Raw genomic sequence first — 19848 nt, forward strand, 5'->3', positions numbered from 1 at the left:
GCGTGACTCCTCTGGGGTAGACAGTAGGGTGCTCACTGTTGGGCAGGGTGTGGTGGGGGTTCCTAGGAGAGTTCTAGACCGACCCTGTGCCGGCTGCACCACGTCCTTCCAGCTCCGCCTGCTGTCCCTCCGTGTCTGGTGTCAGGCTGTGCAGCTTGTCCTTTATAAGGGAGCTGGTGATGAAGGGGGATGGGCCCCTCCTGTGGGACAGCGTGCCCGGCCGCCGGTTCTATGCAGAGGCAGGCCCCCTCCACGCAAGGCAGGCTGGAGCTCCGGGGCTGGAAGCGTCTCCTGAAGCCCCCGGGGTAGTGGGAGACGGTCCCTCTTTCTCAGCTGTCAGCCCCCCACCAGCTTGGAGCGGGCCAAGGATCCAGAAGGCCAACCTTCCACACAGGCACCCCGTTCAGCATCGGGGGTCAGGGACCCGGGGCCTGCCTACACTGCTATCACACTGCCCCCTTAGACAGACAGGGGGCTGGTAGGGGGGCCGGGGGGGTGCTCAGCCGTGAGTCCTGCTGAGCAGGCCCCTGGGAAGCAGTGACCAGACTGACCTCAGGGTTCACCGTCCTGTCTCTGTAGGCGCCAGCCGACAGCGGCCCCAGTGGCCTGGAGTTGGAGGTAGGTGCTGTCCTCTCCTTCCTGCTCCCCATCCTGCCTCCCACAGCCTGTGGCATAGGGTAACTGAGCTCTCTCTCTTTCCCCGACAGCTCCTCCAGCGGATCCAGACGCTGTCCCAGCTGCTGCTCAGCCTTCAGGTGAGCGTTCTGGAAGACGCATAGCCTGAGTTAGGTTGGCCCTGGAGGGAAGGAGGCAGGGAGGGAAAGAGAGGTGTGGGTGTCTGTGTGTGTGTGTGTGTGTGTGTGTGTGTGTGTGTGTGTGTAAGGGAGAGAGGGAGCGGGTGTGTGCACCGGCAGCCAGGTGCCCACGGTGCTGCCCCCTGCCCCCAGGCGGTCATCACGCAGCAGGACAGCTTCGTGGAGCTGCAGCGGGCCACCATCCAGGAGCGGGAGCGGCAGCTGCGGCTGCAGTCCTCCCGGGGGAACCTGCTGCTGGAGCAGGAGCGGCAGCGCACCTTTGAGAAGCAGCGCGAGGAGTTGTTGGGCGTGCAGAAGCTGCAGGGCCAGCTGCGGCAGGAGCAGCAGCGCTGGAAGCGGGAGCTGGCGCGGCAGCAGCAGGAGCGCGACCTGGCGGCCACGCGGCTGCAGGAGCGCGAGGCCGAGGCGCAGCGCTGGCAGGTGCAGCTGGACCAGGAGCGCGCAGAGCTGGAGCGCCAGCGGCAGGCCTACCAGCAGGACCTGGAGCGGCTGCGGGAGGCCCAACGCGCCGTGGAGAAGGAGCGCGAGCGGCTGGAGCAGCTGCGGAGGCTCAAGAAGCAGCTCACGGTGCCAGCTGGTGGGGCACCGCCCACCGAGGTAGCCACAGAGGTGAGTGAGGTGTGGCTATGCCAGGGAGTGGACACCAGTGGGTGTGGGTGTGGGGGAGGGGGTGACCTGACAGCAGTTTCCCTTCAGGCTCCCAGCTTCAACGGGGACGGGCTAGAGGGACCCACGGCTCAGGTGCCAGGGCTTCGAGTGAGCGGGCTGCTGCCCAGCACCGGGACTGAGTACACCGAGCGCCCTGGGGTGGCTCGCCGGGACAGCGCGCCAGCCGAGAGCCGCCTGGCCAAGAGCGACGTGCCCCTCCAGCTGCTCAGTACCACCAACCAGGCCCAGCGGCCAGCGGCCGTGCAGCAGCAGATCCCCACCAAGCTGGCCGCCTTCACCAAGGGCAGCAAGGACAAGGCGAGCAAGAGCAGGGGCTCGCAGCGCTGGGACAGCACAGGTGAGCTGGACCCCACCCCACAGGTGAGCCTCCATGCAGAAGGCTGTACCCCCCAGAATCGAAGTCACAGCAACAAACGCCAGGTCCTCTGAGGGGAATGGGGGTGGTGCAGGGACAGAAGGCATCTCAGCAGTTGACAGATGGGCCTACGAGACTCCTGCCCCAAACCCTGCCAGAGGCCCACAAGCCCCTGAAGGTGATCATGGTCAAGAGGACAAACGCTGGGACCTTAAAACAGCTCCCCCAAAATCCCCCCACCCCCACCGGACCTGAGGAAGGGTCCTGCCCTAGCACTTTCAGCATGGTTTTAGAAAGTAGGCATGAGCCCACAGGGCGTCCAGTGTTGCTGGGGTAACTATTGCTGAAGCTAGAGCTTTGAAACACCCCACCCCCACCGTGCTGGTAGGCCCACTCTGGTGGGCCCCACCCCGTGTGTGACATCTGTCAGCTGGAGCACAAGGAAGCAAGACTCCCGAAGGCTGGCAGGAAGAGCCTGGATGCAGAGTGAAGTGCTCACAGGTCCCCAACAGGGAACTAGGGCACAGCTGGGCCCAGGATCGCACAGGCTGCACGCAGGAGCAGGCTTCAGAGTGGGTGTCAAGCATAGCAGAGTCAACCAAGTTCCGTGGGTCAGTAGAAAGTTTCCTATGGCCGTAGTGCAGTAAGGGAGGTTTTTGTATCCTGGGAAACGATATGGACCGAGGCTGGAAGGGTCCTTAGAAGCCTGTGTTAGGTCGGGTTGACTAAAGAACTAAATCCAGAGACTCTCATCTATGTATGAGAGCTTTATATCAAGAAGCAATTATGTATCAAGAAAACATCCCAGCCCGGTCCAACTCAAGTCTCTTAAGTCTGCTACTAGTCCGTCCATAAGCCCCTCTTCAGACTCACGCAGCCACGTGCAGTGATGCAGCATGCAGGAAGATTGCAGGCCGGCGGGTGCAGGGTCCTGTGGATCCAGTGGTGGTGGTAACATCACGGGTTTCTGGTGGTAACCAGGGTCAGCCAAGGCAGAGAGGGAGGCAGGGGCTTGGGGGAGGGGGGGGGGTCACAGCCACAAGGAGGCACCATCAGGGTGTGATCCGACTGACAGGTTGAATCCCACCCCTACACTTTTATATATCTTCAAGTTAACACGAAATTGCATCACCACCACATACGCCACGTGTTGAGAGGCTGTGTGATCAGACAGCATCAGCCGAGTCTGAATCGGAGAGGGCAACTCACCTGCTGCCACTGAGTCGATCCCTACAGGGCAGAGTAGAGCTGTCCCGTGGAGGTTCACAGAAGCAGAGAGCCTGCTGCATCTTCCCCCTGAGGGGTGGCTGCTGGGTTCAAACCGCTGACCTTTTGGTCACTTAGCCACTGAGCCACCAGGGGTCCTTTGAAAAGAGCACTTAGAATTCATGATGCCAAGGCAGCAAGCTGCATAGCCCACACATGGGCCTTCCTGACACCTACAACCCACTTCCCATCTCACAGTCCTGGGTGGTAAGCAGTGTCCAGGGGCAGCAAGTCCCTGGGAGAGGGTCTCCTTGGAACTGGCCCCAAGCCCCCCAGCAAGGGGCGGTGACCCACCCCTCTGTCTTGTGCTGGTGGCTCTGCTGCGGCCACTCCTCTGCAACTTCTCTGGTGTCCCAGCTTCGCCCCCAGATCAAGGATCTCGGGGTCCAGAGGACACGCTTCACTCCTGGCTCTATCAGGCCTTGGTAGTAGTGTGATCGCCCAGTTGTTTGCTGAGGCTGACAGGCTGGAGGCACCCTGCCTCCCCACATGCAGCTGCTCTCACTGGGTGGCATGGGTAATCCCGGGCTCATGTTCTGGCCATAGGTTCTGGGGTCCTTCTTGTTTGTAGACAGCATTGAGAAGGGGCATCCCCTCCCTCTTCATTGAGGTCCTGCAGTCCAGGACTGGAATGGGCCACACACCGCAAGCTATGCACCCACCCCACCCCCACCTCGTTCCCCACCCCTTCTGCCCCTTTGCTCAGCCTCTGTTTCTAGCTCCTTCCCTGGGTCTCAGCCCCTGCCCCCTACCATCAGCCTCTGCCAGCCCTCCGTGCCAGCCTCTGTCGGCCTCTTTCAGGCTCCTTCGACCTGAAGCAGCCACTGCTCCTTGGCAAACTCAAGGGGAAGGAAGATAGCTCCACGCGCTCCCGCCGCCCGCTGAGCCCCAGCCTGCTGGGCTCGCCGCCCCCAGGTGAGGCCCGTGCATGCCTTGGCCACGCCTCCCATCCCCCCACCCCGGGTGCCCAGGGACTGCTCACAGCCTGCCCGCCCGCCCTCTTTCAGAACCCGGCCTCCCGAGCCCGGTGCCCACAGATGTGTCACCAAGGTCGAGTGAGAGTGCCCCGTCGCCACCCGCGCCTCCCGAGGATGAGTCCGGCCCGGAAGACGTCATTTTCTTCTAAGAGGGCGGGGTGCAGAGCCTGCCCCTCTTGTCTCGCGCCCTCCTGCCCCTCCCTGCAGGCGACAGCGTGCTCATGCTCGTCCAGTTGGGTGTCGGGGGCCCAGAGTGGGGGCTTTCAGCACCTTTTTTTCTGCTCAAAACAAACGTGTTTCCTGGAATGTGGAACCAGAGCCTAGCCAGCCCTGGAGCCCCGGGGTACTGAGGTGGGAGCTGAGCAGGCGCAGGCATTCCGGTGAGGGCAGCATTCCCTTGAGGGCGGCAGGGGGGCCCTTGCGCTGAGGGTCCGCCATGGCCTCCCAGCCCTGCAGATCCTGCACAAAGTGGCCCACCCCCTGGCAGCGTAGCACCTGGCGGCCAGAAGCACGAGGTGATGGATGGAGCTATACTGAGGCGCCCACCGGGTGCTGACCTGGGGGACTCGGTGCCGCTGTGGCCAAACTCGGATTTGGGGGGTGCACGTCTCCAGCTTAGGCGGTCTCCCTGGCCAGGCATTTTGGCACAGAACCCCTGCTGAGGTTGATTCCGCTGCGGGGGGGGGGGGGTCGCTGCATTGCCCACGGCCAACCCCATCTGTGAACCAGTCCCAGAGGACGTGGCCCTCCCGTCGGTTCCAGACCCACGCGGGGAGCAGCCCTATGGGGCGTGCATGTAGCAGCCGCGGGCCACCTAGCTTCCCACCGTAGACAGGGAACTGAAAGTCGCCGTTCCCAGCGCATCGTGGCATCCGCTGGCCTGGCCCCCAGAAAACCTCTCCCTCCCACCCAGTGGCGCTCCCGACTCCCGACGCCCCCTTGCTGTTTCGGGACCAAAGCGCATGGGAGCACTTTTGAGTTGACCTGCATTCCAGACTGGAGCCCGCACGCGTGGTGTCCTCGCCACCGGCAGGAAGGTCCCTGGCTCCCACAGCAGGGATGCGGGCTCGAGCCCTTTCTCCCACCAGCCCCCGGCGGACCCTCGTCCAGTGTGACTGTGTCAAGCCCCCCCACCGGCCGAACAGACGCCCCGTGGCTGTCGAGTCTGCACTCCTTCATCGTGACCTTGGTCTTCATGCACCAGCCATTGTCTTTCCCGCAGTGAGGACAGCTTCCTGGCAATGGGACTTCAGCAATAAAGCGTCTAGGAGGATCTCAGCCCCAGGGGCAAGGGTTCATTTTGAAACCGACTCCGCCCACGTGGGGGCGGGGTGCAGAGGGGGCGGGGGCAGGGCTGGGGCTCCTGCAGGTCGGAGGAGGCCCTGCAGTGGGTCTGCAGCAGGAGGCCAGCCTGGGGCTTCCCATCCCAGCAGAGCTCTGACTTTGCCACCATCACTGGGGACAGTCCCTCCCTAGGGACCTTGGGTGGGTAGGGTACAGAGAGGCTGGGACCTCTGCCCACCCCAACACTGCTGCGTGCCCTCAGCCAGCCTCAAGGGAGACTCCAGCGAGGACAAGGTATTGATCCCTCTGGATGTCCCAGGGAGCTTAATGTCTGGACACCCCTGGGGCAGGTGGGGAGGTGGCTGCAGGCTCCCAGGAGAAGCAGCTTCCAAACCAGACGCTCCCCTCACCCCCCCACCCCATCCTCCAGGGCTCCCCTCCCTTTAGGACTGTCCAGAGTACTCAGATTTCAAACCTCTTCCACATAAAGTAGCCCCTCTCTCCCCTCCCTCCATTCCCAATAGTCCCCAGACACCCCACCCAGGTATCCTATCTGAGCCAGGTGCATCCACCCACCTCCACTCGGGGCACTCAGAGGGGCACCCATGAGGGTCTTGTGACCCACAGCTCCAACTCTTGGAGGCTGAGCCACTGCCCCCAGAGGGGACCCTATGAGGGACCACTGTAAGCTAGTCCAGGGCTCCCCCCGCAGCTGCTAGAGACTGTTCCCCACGGTGCCGTGCTGTGACAGCATCGTGTTTGAGCCCCGGGCCAGTACCAGCCACCAGGACCCCTTTTTCAATCCTAGTAACCAGGGGAGTGTCACTTGGGGTCCTTTCGCTTGCTTAGTGACTCCATTTGCCGGGCTAGTGGGAGTGGGGGAAATGACACACACACACGGCTGCACACCTTAACATCGGTGAGGTCGTGGCAGGGCAGGCTGGGCCCGAAATGTAATCCCTCGTGTGTTGGAACGAGAACACAAATGCAGGAGCGCGAGCGCACACAAACCCCAGAAGAGGCAAGCACGTACACAAATGCAGGAGCGCGAGCGCACACAAACCCCAGAAGAGGCAAGCACGTCTCTGAGCCTGGGAGTGCCGAGAGGCACCCCAGCTACAACAAAACCGCAGGCAAGGCCGCCCCCGACCTTGACCACTCAGGGTTCTCCGAGGTTGTGAATCTTTCCGGGCACGGAGCTTCGTCTTTCTCCTGCAGGACTAACCACGGCTGTGGCCACTCCCTGAGCGAGGTCGTGCGCTCCGAGGCCCGCACTGGTGGTGTTTGTGTTAGGGCAGCGCCATCGGGCCACACCGCACCCAGTCCAGGAACAAACCCGACCGGGCCTGAGCAGAGAGCTCGGTGGCACCGCTGTGTGGAACCGAGTAACACTGCCCCTATAGGGTTTTCTTGATCTTTATGGAAGTAGTGTGTCAGGCCTTTCTTCCTCAGCACTTGTGGAGGAGGTCTCAATCGCAGCCTTTTGGTTAGCCAAGGGGAAAACCATTTGCACCACCCAGAAGCCTCAGAAGATGCAAACACATGACAGCTGGGGGAACCAGCCTGCCCACCCCTAAGGCCCAGCCCAGCCAATGCACCCTCTTCAGGGTAGGCAAGGGTAAAAATACTCCCTGGTCTCCCCCAAATAGTCAGGGGGAGGTGGGACAGTCTGATGCCTCACCCCAGTGCTGGCTGCAGACGACATGAGAGGTTATCAACAGGTTTCAGATCACCCCGCAATGCAGCCAGCGGCTAAGTGAAGTCAAGCGTGGACCAGGGTTCAGAGGAGAAGAGCATGGTGACATCCCCCTGCCCCACCTTGGGGGCTCTGGGGTCTCAGGTTCTCCCCTGCTGCCTTGCCTCCATCCCTCCCTGCCCCTTGGGTCAGCTTACACCAATGTTTCCCCTGGGGGTACTAGCATGATGGAGGGGCTGGAAAAGCAGGTGTCTGAACTTACCCTGGATTTGGGGCTGGAGTCTTAAGTGTTTTCTTATTGCCAGGGGGAAGGGAGCGGCGGGGAGTCGGTTTGGGGTTGTTGTTTCCCGAAAAGCGATGGCCAAGTAAGTGTGGGAACCCGTGGACCTAGACGTTTGGTGGAAGTACAGTCACACACACACCCTTGGTCCCTTTTGGGGGTTCCAGCTGCTAGTCGCGGAGGCCTTGGCACCCACTTTGGGTCCTGGCTGCTGTGCATTCTCACCACGCAGGAGGCCCCAGCCGAGCCACCCCCATTTCTAACCTGTTCTGCGGTTGATACCCAGCAAGATGGCTTCTGGGAGCCCACGCCTCAATCAAAATGGGCCCCACTTTCTCCCCCGTTCCCCACCTTCAGGACCCCACCTCCTGCCCCTGCTCAGGTGGAACCACATTCCTGAGCCCCCAGAATGGGTTTAAGAACATCGTGCTGGTGCACCCTCAGGTGCCTGGCCTCGCTTGCTTAGTCCGGTGGGGCAGCTGTGTGGTAGCGTGTAGGGTGGCTCCCTTCTGCTTCTTGCTGGGAGCAGGGTGGGGGTGGGGGTTGAGCATGGGCCTCTCCTGACATGGACGCCTGCGTCTGTCTGTCCATCTGTCTGTCCCGTGAACATCAAGCTCGTAGAGTTTAAGGTGTGCTCTCCAACCATCACTGGGGTCAAAGTCCCACCCGCTTGAGTGTTTGATGAGAGTCCAGTCCCAGGCGGATGCACGGTGCCCTCGTCATCACCCTTTTTTCCCGGCAGGAGAGGCTGGGGGACAGTCGGGGCTCAGGGAGGACACTGGCTCTGAGCATGTGTTGAAGCCGGCCTCTTGGGGTGCCCTGGGTCGTCCATCTCCCTGGTCTGACCCTGTTAGCCCTCCTGGTGTGCCCAGCCCCCGGGAAGGTCTGGAAGCTGGCCAGGGCTGGCGGGCCTCAGCCCAGACTCAGGGACCCAGCAGCAGTGGCAGGACGATGACCTCACACCTGAGCCAGCACCCCACAGACCTCATTTATTCCTGGCCTGGCTGGCCCTCCTCCCCCAGGTCTCAGAGGCCACCGCTGGGCCTGCGTGGGGGCTCAGCCCTAGCACCTGTCTTCCCGGTTTCTCTGCACCACGCAATGCTGCCTGCTCCACCAGCTTCGGACTCAGTTCCTGGCCCTGGTGAAGAGCCCGCCACGGTTCCAGCTGCATCCCTGATTCCTGGGGCACAGTCAGGGGGTGGTGGCTTCTGCCCGGTTGCTGGGGACCCTGATAGCCTGGTACACGCTGAGGATGGAAGACACGGTGCCCAGGAGGCCCACGAGCCACGGTGGGAAGCGGCCGGCCCACAGCACGCCTGCCGGCAGCCAGTGCACAGCATTGGCCAGGTCTGCCAGGTTACTGAGCAGCGTGAGCAACTCGGAGCGTACCTGTGCCTCCAGGGCCTGCCAGCTGCTCCCGCTCCTCCGGGGGTGCCTCCTGCAGGATTGAGGGGACATTCTCTTACCTCCGTCCCAAGGGACCATCCCGATCGAATACACCCTGAGGGAGCCCCCAGCGTGAAATGGACTCGAGGAGGGATGCGGGGTGGCCAACCCACCCTTCAGTCTCCCAGTCCCCAGAGGTGTGCAGGGAGGCAGGCTGGGTGAGAGCCGGAGGCCCCCTTACTGGTGAACCTCAGGTGGGACTGCCCAGACCCTGGATGAGCAGGTGAAAATGTCCTAGGAAATTTCTTCCTCCCTGTGGGGTGTGGCTGAGCACCCCATCCCCCAGTCCTGTGCCCCTGCCTGTCAAAAGTAGACCCCGTGGGGGCTGCTGGAAAGATCCGTGACCAGCATCCATGCCCGAGTCCAGGCATGTGGTAGAGATAATAGTAGGGGCTCTGGACAGCTCCAGAGGACCCACCGGGCTGCCCCTCCACCCCCGCCCACACACATGCACACAACATACCCCGGGAAGGTGGCTGTGTGACTCTTCAGCTGTCGCCGCAACTTTAGGACCATCCGCAGGGACCTGCAAACCAGAGAGCCGGGGTTGAGGGCTAGGACCACTGCTCCTGAGGGCTGCCCAGTGCTGTCCTTGCCACCAGGGGCCTGCTCCCTCCCTGAGGGACTGGCTAGCAAGGACAGGAACAGGTTTCTCAGGACCAGAGGTCTGAGCGGACAAGTGGCCACATGCAAAGCTTCCTCCAGCTGCAGCTGCATGAGCGTCCACAGTCCAGTGTGGGTGCTGGTCAGGGAGCCATCCCAGCCACCCAGGAAGGTCCACCCAAGCCCGCTGGAGACCTGGAACCTGAAGGGGGAGGGGGGCTGAGAGAACCAGGTGAACCCGCCGCCCCCAAGAAGCTGCACAGGCCTGCTGTACCATGCGTGACCCTGGGCTGGCGGGCCGGCTGAGAACAATTCACCTACCCAGGGGAAATGGCCGGGAGAGCCATATGAGGGGACCTCAGGAAGGGGGAGTGGGACCACTGAGGCCTTCAAGAAGCTCGTGGGAAGACAGGCTGAAGTGCCTCAAGAGGAGCATCAAAGCCTGGCCCAGGGACAAGTGGCCGCAGACCTGGGCACCCTCCTCCACAGGACTCCCTGCTCCGAGCAGAGAGACCCCTCACTGCCATCACTCACAGGAACTCGGGGAGCTGCTTTCCTGTGTCCCCTGGGGCAGGGGGCTCAGCACAAAGAAGCTGGCCCAGAGGTGGGCGTGGAGAAGCCCCCTGGCTGTCGGCAGGACAGGCAGGACTGGGGGCCGCTCTCCAGCCCCCAGAGTTGCTGCTGCTTTGGGCTGTGGTTCACATAACAGTGCCCACCCCCCAGATGTCCACTTTCTCCTTGCAGGCCCTGTGAACGTGGGGCTGGCAGCGCAGAAGGGACTTTGCAGAGGGGGTGAAATGCAGGTCTTTAAGATGAGAACTCACTGACTGCCACTAAGCCCACGCCAACGCTGAGCGACCCTGCAGCACAGGGTGGGGCTGCCCCGGGGGTCTCCAAGACTAACTCTATGGGAACAGAAAGCCTCATCTTTCTCCCGAGGAGCGGCTAGTGGTTTCAAACTGCTGTCCAACATGTCACCACTGCTGGGTGGGCCCAGCGTCATCCCAGGGCCCTGGTGAGAGGGAGGCAGGAGGGTCGGAGGAGGAGAGGGGAGGATGGAGGTGGAGACTGGAGGGAAGCTCTCAGAAGGCCAGGAAGGTTGTGGGGGGGGGGGGGCGGGGGCCACAAGCCAAGGTCTGCAGGCGGCTACTAGAAGCCCCGAAAAGGCCAGGACACAGATCTGCCCAGGAGCATCTGGGAGAACCCAGCCCTGTGGGCAGCTTGCCTTGAGCGCAGTGAGACCCGGAGTGACATCAGGCCTCCAGAACCAGGAGGCGACAGACGTGCAGAGTCTGTGCCTCAGGGTTTCTGACCACTTCACTACAGCAGCCCGGCAAGCTCGTCTGGTGGAGTGCCAACATGAACAGGGGCAGAGGAGGGGCTGGAGGCAGCCAGGAGGCAGGCAGGGGACCCCGCCTCCCCACTTACCTGGCGATGCCCAGGAGCAGGGAGAGACCCCAGAATGCTGTGCTCAGTGTCCACCAGCGGGCAGCGTCCACATGGAGGATCTTGGCATCGGCGGCCCAGGCGACATGCTCACAGGGGTAGTAGAGCTGGTCAGCCAGATTGCCCAGAACAGACAGACCGCGGACAAAGGTGTCCTCTTCCTGCAGGATGGAAGCAGGTGCAGCTGGGCCTGGGCTCGGATGGCAACACCCACCTGGGGCTGTCAGCAGTTGGAAAGTCCTGCAGGTCCCACAGTCCCTTCTCAGAGGCGGCCACTGTGGTCAGCTTCTTGGGTCTCCAGGCCTGGGCCCTGGGATGTCGTTCAGTCTGCAGGCCCTAGCACACAGCGTCAGCCTGAACCACCAGCTCTCCACCCTCTGCCCAGTGCCCCTGAAAGGAGAGGAGGCAGCTCCACAGAATCCCGAGCCCTGGCACTGCAGCTGGGTGCAGAGCCAGGCTGGCCTGACCCTCCCCAAGCCAAGAGGGATCACTACACCCATAGTGCACACCAGCAGCCCCCTCCCCTCCCACCCACACTGCCCCCTTCTCTCCAGAAGCCCACGCCCACAGAGCTTGCAGCTGCTGCCCCTTCTGCCTCTGCCAGCAGTGGTCTGCACCTGTGATGCCACCTGTGGTCTACACCTGGGTCTGCACCTGTGATGCCGCCACCCCCCCCCATTTGGCATAAGCTCTCTGGGGGCACTCTGGCACATTTACACACTTCTCTGAGGACGGGGACCCAAACCCCAATATCTTCAGTGTACCTGTTTCCTGTGACTGTGGGGGTTCTCAAGAGGACCCTTCACAGAGATGGGGGTGTCTTAGGGGTGCATGGTGGGGTGTGTCCACCAGACCTGAAGGGGGAAGGGATGGGCAGGAGTAAGGGGCTCAAAGGAAAGCCTAATGGGTGGTCAGGATGGGGCCACCTCCGGGGGGGGGCAGCAGGCTAGCTCGGGGGATCTTTCCTGTGTGTCCTCGCTGGGCACAGGGCCAGCTACATAGGAGGGACTGACCAGTGACTGTCACCCCCAGGCACCCTCTGCACTCTGGTCCAGACTGTTCCAGCCACGGCCCAGTGGCTGCTGTAATTGCCACGGGCCCCCAGTCGGTTGCAGGGCAACAGACACAGGACATGATCAACTAACTGGGTGCCGTGGATGAAAGGCCTGACAGCCTGTTTCTCTAAAGATGACAGTCCTCAAGAGAGCCCTGTGAAAACACTCAGGTCCTGGGGGGCTCAGGACCGCCATCTCAGAGGGCAATAAAGCCAGCTGGCACCACACAATCCTCAAAGACCTTCGACCGTGTCGAGTTCTAAAAGTCTGCGAGCACCCCATCCAAGGTGCAGCTCGTGGCCGCTGCCCATCTGGAGCGCAGGACGCAAAAAATATTCAAGGTACGTGGAAACACCGAGTCCAGTGGACTCGAGGACCGCCCAAGCATTGGTCTCCACCACCCTACACCAGGAGAACTAGATGGTGCCCGGCTGCCACCACCAACTACTCTGAAAGGGATCCCATGAGGAGGGCCTGGCTAGAGAGGGAGACATTTATGGCACAGAGCGAAAGGCATAAAGAAGGCCCAGCTCTCTGGCTGGAGAGAGATAAAGGGGGAACACCCCCCCCCCAAGACTAAGTAAGGTCTCTTAGTCACCTTTCGAGTCTGACACAGAACTCAGCCCCATGGCTCAACACGAAGAACACCACAGTCAACCACTGGAGATCAAAAGGGCAGCAGCCTCGGCCAGGGGCAAAGTGCAGAAGGCAGGAGAAGGTCAGGGAGGTGGAGGATGGGAAATGCTAAAAACACGGGGAGGAAGTAGGCTACGCGAAGGCTCACAGTGGGGATTGCACTCAGTGGGGTGAGGCAAAAGGGGGGCATGTTGTGGAGCAGAAAACAGATCTGCTGGGTCCACGATCCCCCAGCTCACGCCGTGAACGAAGAGAGAAATGAAGAAAGCCCGGCAGCATGGTTCTATTGCTCCATCCCACAGAGTTGCTACTGGCGACGTGCTTTGCAGGCTGCGGGTGGGGGTGGGGGTGTGACTGGGTGCCTTTGAATCAGTTCCGACTCCCCGCGGCCTTAGGCACAGAACGGCCCTGCTCCATCCTCTCAATTGTTAGGTTGGCGCCCACTGCTGCAGCCACTGGGCCAACCCATCTTCGGCACGCTCCTCCTCGCTTTCGCTGCTCCTCTACCTGCCGAGCACGATGTCCTTCTCCAGGGACTGGTCTCTTCTGACAGCACATCCTGCGACGAAGCCTCACCATCTTGCCTCCCTCTGAGAAGCACTCTGACGGGCCCGGGGACCTTTCTAGCTTCTTTTCCAGTGCCACGGTTCAAATGCACCAGACTGCCGTATTCCGTGTCCAACGTTCACGTGCATGGGAGGCGACCCAAGACACCATGACTTGGGTCAGGTGCCCCTCAAAGTGCCATCCTTGCTTTTCGACATTTTAAAGAGGTCTCGAGCAACCTCGCCCAGTGTGGCCCGTGGTCTGATGTCTTGCCTGATGCTTCCATTGCTGGTGTAGTCACAAGAAATCTCAAAATCCAAACTGAATTCACCGCCGCTGAGTGGATCCTGACTCGGAGAGGCCCCACAGGACAGGGTACAACGGCCCTGTGAGTTTCTGAGACTGCAACTTTACGGAAGTAGAAAGCCCTGTCTTTCTCCCGTGGAGCAGCTGGTGGGTTCCAACTGCCAATCTTGCAGTCAGCAGGCCAATGTGTATGTAAGCACTACATTGAGAAATCTCAAGGAGGTGCCCAAAACAGTGGACCCCTTTAAGGAGGGAAAGGAGAGGGACTGGTGGACCAGGGAAGAGGGGGGAATGGATGAATGCATTTGTTTTTTTTTTTTGTTTTTTTTTTAAGATTAGAGAACATCTGATCATCTCAAAAAAAAAGAAATATAAAAGCAAACCAAGTTCATCAAACACTGGTGGAGGTGCAACCCCAGGTTTCTGAGGCCTGCCCCCTCCACGGCCGCAAGACCCCCTATTACCTCTGTCCCCAAGCCATACTGCTTCGTGTAGGCGAACATGGCCAGGTCATCAAAGAGTCGCAGGACGGTCCTGCAGTGGCTGAGCTGGGTGGACAGTGCCAGCAGGCGGGTCCCCACATCTGACCTGGCCGGACCTTGTTCTACCAGGATCCCACCGACCAGCTGGCAGCAGTACCCCAGCATTCGGATCTGCAGGAAACCAGAGACGGTCAGCAGGACTACAGGTTGGGTCACCCCGGGGCATCAAGCACCCGACAAATCCTCTCAGCCGAGAGGGCTCCTAACAGATATGACAAGGGCGAGAAACTGAAATCCCCATTTTCCACTTTCCAGGTCCTCCACCCAGCAAGCAGCAGGGTTAGACGGATGTCCATTTTCATCTGCATTGGAAGCTCATGGTGTCTTGGGGGAGCTGAGCAGCCGGTCAACGTGTTCAGCTGCCACCTAAAGCCTTGGAGGTTTGCATCCACGCAGAGGCACCTTGGAAGAAAGGTCTGGGGGTTTGAAGACGCTATGGTGTACAGATCTACTGCAAAACCCACGGGTCACCAGGCGTCAGAAGTGCGTGACTCGATGAGAACTAGTCTTGTTAAGCTGAAACCAAAGCCGGACTGGAGGCTGGGGAGCAAGTGATCTGGCCTCGATCCAGCAAAAACAGTGAGAGGGATTCACTAAGTAAGCGATTGGAGCATTGTAAGCTCGGTCAGGTTTACTACTGTTAGCTCTTTAATTATTTCATGTTTCCCAGAAATTGCTGCTTTCCTCTCGTCCTGTATCTTAGTTTAAATGGTAATTCCTTCTCAGCCCTTCTGTCAGGAAAAGAAAATGCCACAGACATTTTCAACTCGGGGAGATTTGTTAAGAGCCGAATGCCGAATCACAGGCGTCTTTGTAGGGATCAGAGTACTTGGACAGGATTCAGCTCAGCCAGGCTTCAACTTTCATGTAATTTCAATTCCACCTGGGGGCACTCAGGGACCCACGCCAGTGTCCAAGTGGAAGGGATTTGGTTGGCACCTTAATGTCTAGCTAATGAGGAGCGCTATTGTTGCTGGGTGCCATTGAGTTGGTTCCGACCCATAGTGAGCCCGGGCACAACAGACCCTGTGCACAACACTGCCCGGTCCTGCGCCCTCCTCACAGTGGTTCCTGTGCTTGGGCCCATGGTACCCAGTGTCCATCCACCTGTTTCACTGCCTGTCTGCGCTACCAAGCACGATGGCCTTCTCCAGGGACTGGTCTCTCGTGACAGCATGTCCAAAGTGCGGAAGGTGCTGCAAGGTGTGTCGGTGGTGCAGTACCCTAAGTCCCTATGAGAGATTGTGGTGACGCCCAGGGACCAACTACAGGGGCCTGGTCAGATTCTAAGGGTCCAAATGTGGGGGGGGGGGTTGGTTGGTATGTAAATTGCCCAGCTATGGGGACCCAAGCCAAGCAATGAGAATTGTTTAAAAGCTACATATCTCAAAAAAAAAGAACTACATATCTCTAGGGGATTTGGTCAGCCGCCACGGTGGTGGACATGCCAACTATCGCGGTGTGGCATTGGTGGTTCCTGGACCTGGACTGATTAAAACCACCTAAATGTCCCACCACAGGAGACGTGGCTGGGCGGGGGGGAGGGGGGGCGCATCTGGGTCAGATCCTGACTGTCACCGCTGGGTGTGAGTCATGTCCCACCGGCTGGGTTAGTTGAAACTACCCAACACTAGGGTGCGATTCAAGGTCAGCGTGAACAGGACCCCCAACGATGGAGATTCTCGAGCGATCCCACCACTTCCAGGGGCCTCAGTTTCCCCGACTCGGACTTGCGACTGAACTCTAAAACCTCTGCTCCCCGGCACGCCACTGCGACTCTCTCGCAAAGCGGGTTTCAGCAAAGCAGGGTGCACAGCGGCGCGGGGTGCCCCCCCCTTGCGGGCCCGAGCCCAACGGGACGCAGGCTGGCTCACCAGGCGGTCTCGACCCCGGTACGACTCCAGCGCCGACGCCAGGCCGCTCAGCGACGCCATGGCAACTCCGCCGTGACGTCACGCGGCGCGCCGGGGGCGGGGCCAAGCCCCGGGAACGTTCCCAGGGCGCGCGCTCGCGCGCTCGTGCACGCGCTCTGCGCAGGTGCGGCCACGGCCCTTTGTCCCCGGCGCTGGGGCTTTGTCTGCGGCCGGGGATCCTCGGCTGCCAGCCCGGTGCTTCCAGGGTGATCCTCGGAGCTCGCTGCTGCCCCTTGATCCACACAACAATCTTCCCAGCAAAAGCACCAAGCTGTTAGCCAGGATCCAAAGAGAAGACTGTCTCTCTTCTTTTCCTGCTTGTTGGGATTTCCGACTTTTTTCTGCTTTGAAAGTTCGGAGCAGCAGGGATTGCTTCGAGAAAGAAATAGACAGGAACCTGCTGAGGTTGCTCCAGTAACCGTCACTAGGTGACTGCACAGAGATCTGATTTTCACCTTGACCCTTGATCTTTCGGGATTTGTATAATGCCTGTGGATTATCCCTTCAAAAAGCCAACTGACTTTTTAAAAAAAAAGTTAACATGGCCACATTTCTTTCTATCGCATGAGGTGAAATTCGCAAAACAACATCTATGGGATTATAAAGAGACTTTCCCCCAGCTTTGTCTCCCCCAAAGACATGCCTGAACATGAGGGGCTTTTTGCCAACATATGGTGGAGGTCAGATCCTTAGAAACATCTTCCCTGAAGGCAGTCAGTTGCCAGACAACTGTCTGGTCCCCCAGGTAGGCCCCCATCCCTGCTGTTAAGGACAGTGGGCTACTTCTTCCTAAAGGCTTGAGACCATTAGCTTGGTTCCTGTGGGTGGGTTTACACCCTACTGATAATGGTTTCTTTTTTTACATTTTATTAGGGGCTCATACAACTCTTATCACAATCCATACATAAACATACATCAATTGTATAAAGCACATCTGTACATTCTTTGCCCTAATCACTCTCAAAGCATTTGCTCTCCACTTAAGCCCTCTGCATCAGGTCCTCTTTTTTTTTTTTTTTTTTCTGATAATGGTTTCTATGGAGATCCAGAGAACAGGTCAAACTGGCTCAGTGACATCCAAAGTTAGGCTGCCATCCTGAATCTAGGATCCGCCCATCTTGTCACATGTCTGTCCCCAATCCCTCCCCTTCCCATTTGCATGTATATACCTAGATTGTCCCCCTCTCATTGCTGTATAACCTGAGCATGCGCAGTGTACCACTCCTTCATGGGCTGGTAGCTAGGGCTTCTGAGCATGCGTAATGGACGCCCCAGCCTCTAAACTCGACTACCTAACAGTTCTACCTTGTCCTCCAGGCTCGCTCTGAGGCAGCCTTGACTCAATGGCAGTGAGTTGTGTTTGAGAGTCCAAATGCTCAAGAGTCATGTCCCGACTGCATAGGTCAGAGGGCCCTGAACCAAGGTTGTAACTTTTTTCTGCCTCGAGTAGTATACATATCTCACGCATGGTCTCTCTCCAGCTTCTGTAGGGCCGTCTGCAACTGTGATGCATCCAGCTGCCACCAGTCATGCTTTGCTGAGTATCCCTTGGACTCTGTTCTATTTAAGTGGTGGCGTTTCTGTGAGGCCTTGGGTGCCATGGTGGCCTCGCCCTGATGGTTCCCCTCATCCGGATGACACACCTTCACCTTTGTCCTGTTTAAAATCCCTAATTGTTTCTCAGTGGTTCAAATCCACCCGGTGGTGCCGCAGAAGAAAGGTCTGGTGGTTTGCTTCCATCCAGAGGACTGTCATGAAACCTGCATGTGCGTGCAGGCAGGCAAACAATCCCACACTACCACATGGTCTGCGTTGACTCAGAGGCGAGGCCTCCGTTTTGGGGGAGCAGTGGTTTGTGTTAAGGCACTCACCATGTTGCACAGCATCACCTGTTTCTAGCTCCTAGCGCAATAGTGCCCCAAGAGCATCCCCAGCCTTCGTCTCCTCCCCCTAGCCCTTGCTGTTCCCAGATGTGAGGTTGGCTCTAGCAAGCCCGTGAACAATAAGATGAAGTGCTGCCCGGTCCTGTGCCATCCCTGTGATCGCTTCTGAACAGGGCTGTTAGGACCCATCGTGTTTTCTCTGACTGGTTTGGGGATGTAAATCTCCTGGGTTGCCTTCTTCGTTCGTCGAAGTCTGCCTGGAAGCTCCAGAGACCCACTGAGCAACCCCAGCAGTCCCCAGGCCTTGCCTGACAGACATAAAGTGCACGGATCAAGATTTGAACCTGGGTCTCCCCCAAACCCCGACGCTGGAAGATGAGACAACTACTACCAAACCACCCACCAATGAATTCCCCTAGAACACAGGCAAGTCTTTAGCTTATTTATCTGGCTATTTGCCTATTTCTCTTCCACAGCATGGGCTCCACCCAAGCAGGGATTTTCATCTTCATTGTGTGCCTATGGCCTGACATGAAATAGGTTCCCAAGAGGTGCTGAGTTCCTGGGGTTCACCCCCCACCCCCAGCTCCCTGCTCGTGCTCCCTGCTGTCCTGGGAGAACTACTCCACGCCTCTCTGCTGACCTCCTCCACGTCTGTCTTCAATAGTGCTCTTACCTGTCCACTGCTAGCTCCCAGCATGATCATGGGAGGCCCAGAGAGGGTGAGGGAGTTCTCCAAGGTTACACAGAGTCCACCACCTTCCTCTGGGTAGGGCCCAGGATCTCAGGACATCTAGGACCCTGGGACTCCCTGAAGCCATGTGGTCCTACAGCTGCTGCCCCTGGCCACCATCTCCCTTGGACATCCCACAAGCCCCTTATGCTCAACAAAGCCCAGGCTGGCCTCAGCATCATCCCCCAACTCTCTTCTTCTCTCTGAGTCCGAATCACCTGAGTAGCCCCACCGTCTACCCCATCACTCAACCACCGACATCAATCCAGGCCCATGCCCCCCGCACCTGCTCCCTGCCCCCATGCTCGTCTCCTAGCATGGTGTCACTGAGTACCACAAATGGTGTGGCTTCAAACAACACAGTCACCCCAGTTCTGCAGGCTGGGGTCTCACATCCAGGTGTCAGCAGGGCTGAGCTTCCTCCACAGAGTCCAGGGGAGGAGCCGTCCAGGTCTCGTCCAGCTCCTGCTGGTTCCGGGCCACCTTCATCATTCCTTGGCTTGCCGATGCGTTCCCCCCACCCCCCACCCGCCAAGTCTGTCTTCATCATCACATGGCTTCTCGCTTGTGTGTGGCTCTAGCTTCACCTTATGTCTCTCTGTCTGGCCTTCCTAGGGAAGGCATCAGTCTCTGGATCTGGAGCCCACCCTAAGGCAGCGTGACCTCAAGTTAACATAACTCATGACGGGAGAAGGATCCTAGTTCTTAATAAAGTCACACTGAGGTTCTAGGTAGACCTGAATTGGGAGGCCCGTTGGACCCAGAAAGGCACTCTGCTGATGCATTGGACTAGTAGCCACAAGGCCAGCAGTTCAAAACCACCAGCATACTTCTCTGAGCACCTACTGTGTGCCGGTTGTGCTGAGGGACCAGGGGAGAGTAGTGAGTCAGGAAGGCCACCCCCTGCCCCCCACCATCTGGTTAGGGCCAACTTTGACCCTTGAGAGAGGGGAGAGAGACTCGAGACTCACCGCTGGCCTTGGTGTTGGCTAAGAGCAGCTGGGTGCTCCCCAAGGGACCATGGTATTCTGCTGAACATCATCCCCAGGGTGCCAGCACCAGACAAGGCCACTCTGTGACCTCGAAAGAGCTGGACCAAACAAGACCACCCTGCCAGCCTGCCTGTCTGGACAAAGACAAAACACGAGCCTTTCCCCAACCACAAAGAGAGCCCACCCACGTCCTCTCTGCCTGGCTAGTCGGGGCGAGGACTGCTATTTGACCAATCCTATCTGTGGTCCAGCTTTACTCCTAACTTCCTGGGAATTTTGTGTGTGAGTTCTGTGGGGCTACTGCCATGAATAGTAGAATCCAGAGAAGAGAAATGTTGTTGTTGAGAGGTTCCCTCGAGTGGGTTCCGATCCATCACGACCCTATGCCCAAGAGAAGGAAACACT

At 59.1% G+C, this 19848-nt stretch overlaps 2 protein-coding genes across 2 annotated transcripts in view; one reads left to right on the forward strand and one right to left on the reverse strand.

The window, feature by feature from the left end:
* ARHGEF18 (Rho/Rac guanine nucleotide exchange factor 18) overlaps positions 1-5360 on the forward strand; it is a 43090-nt gene extending 37730 nt beyond the window's left edge. Inside the window, exons 15-20 of the mRNA XM_075545793.1 lie at positions 580-618; positions 708-755; positions 948-1424; positions 1512-1821; positions 3907-4020; positions 4113-5360. Of these exons, the coding sequence (XP_075401908.1) occupies positions 580-618; positions 708-755; positions 948-1424; positions 1512-1821; positions 3907-4020; positions 4113-4231 (1107 nt within the window). The 3' untranslated portion in view covers positions 4232-5360. The remainder of the gene's footprint in view (positions 1-579; positions 619-707; positions 756-947; positions 1425-1511; positions 1822-3906; positions 4021-4112) is intronic.
* A 2957-nt stretch (positions 5361-8317) lies between these two features.
* PEX11G (peroxisomal biogenesis factor 11 gamma) lies at positions 8318-15867 on the reverse strand. Its single transcript, XM_075545920.1, has 5 exons — positions 15797-15867; positions 13845-14033; positions 10820-10998; positions 9252-9314; positions 8318-8780 (listed from the first exon to the last, which is right to left on the reverse strand). The coding sequence occupies exons 1-5, from the start codon at positions 15854-15856 to the stop codon at positions 8534-8536; spliced, it is 738 nt and encodes a 245-aa protein (XP_075402035.1). The 5' UTR covers positions 15857-15867; the 3' UTR covers positions 8318-8533.
* Positions 15868-19848: the final 3981 nt, after the last annotated feature.

The sequence above is a fragment of the Tenrec ecaudatus genome, chromosome 1 (assembly GCF_050624435.1).
Source record: "Tenrec ecaudatus isolate mTenEca1 chromosome 1, mTenEca1.hap1, whole genome shotgun sequence".
Lineage (NCBI taxonomy): Eukaryota > Metazoa > Chordata > Mammalia > Afrosoricida > Tenrecidae > Tenrec > Tenrec ecaudatus.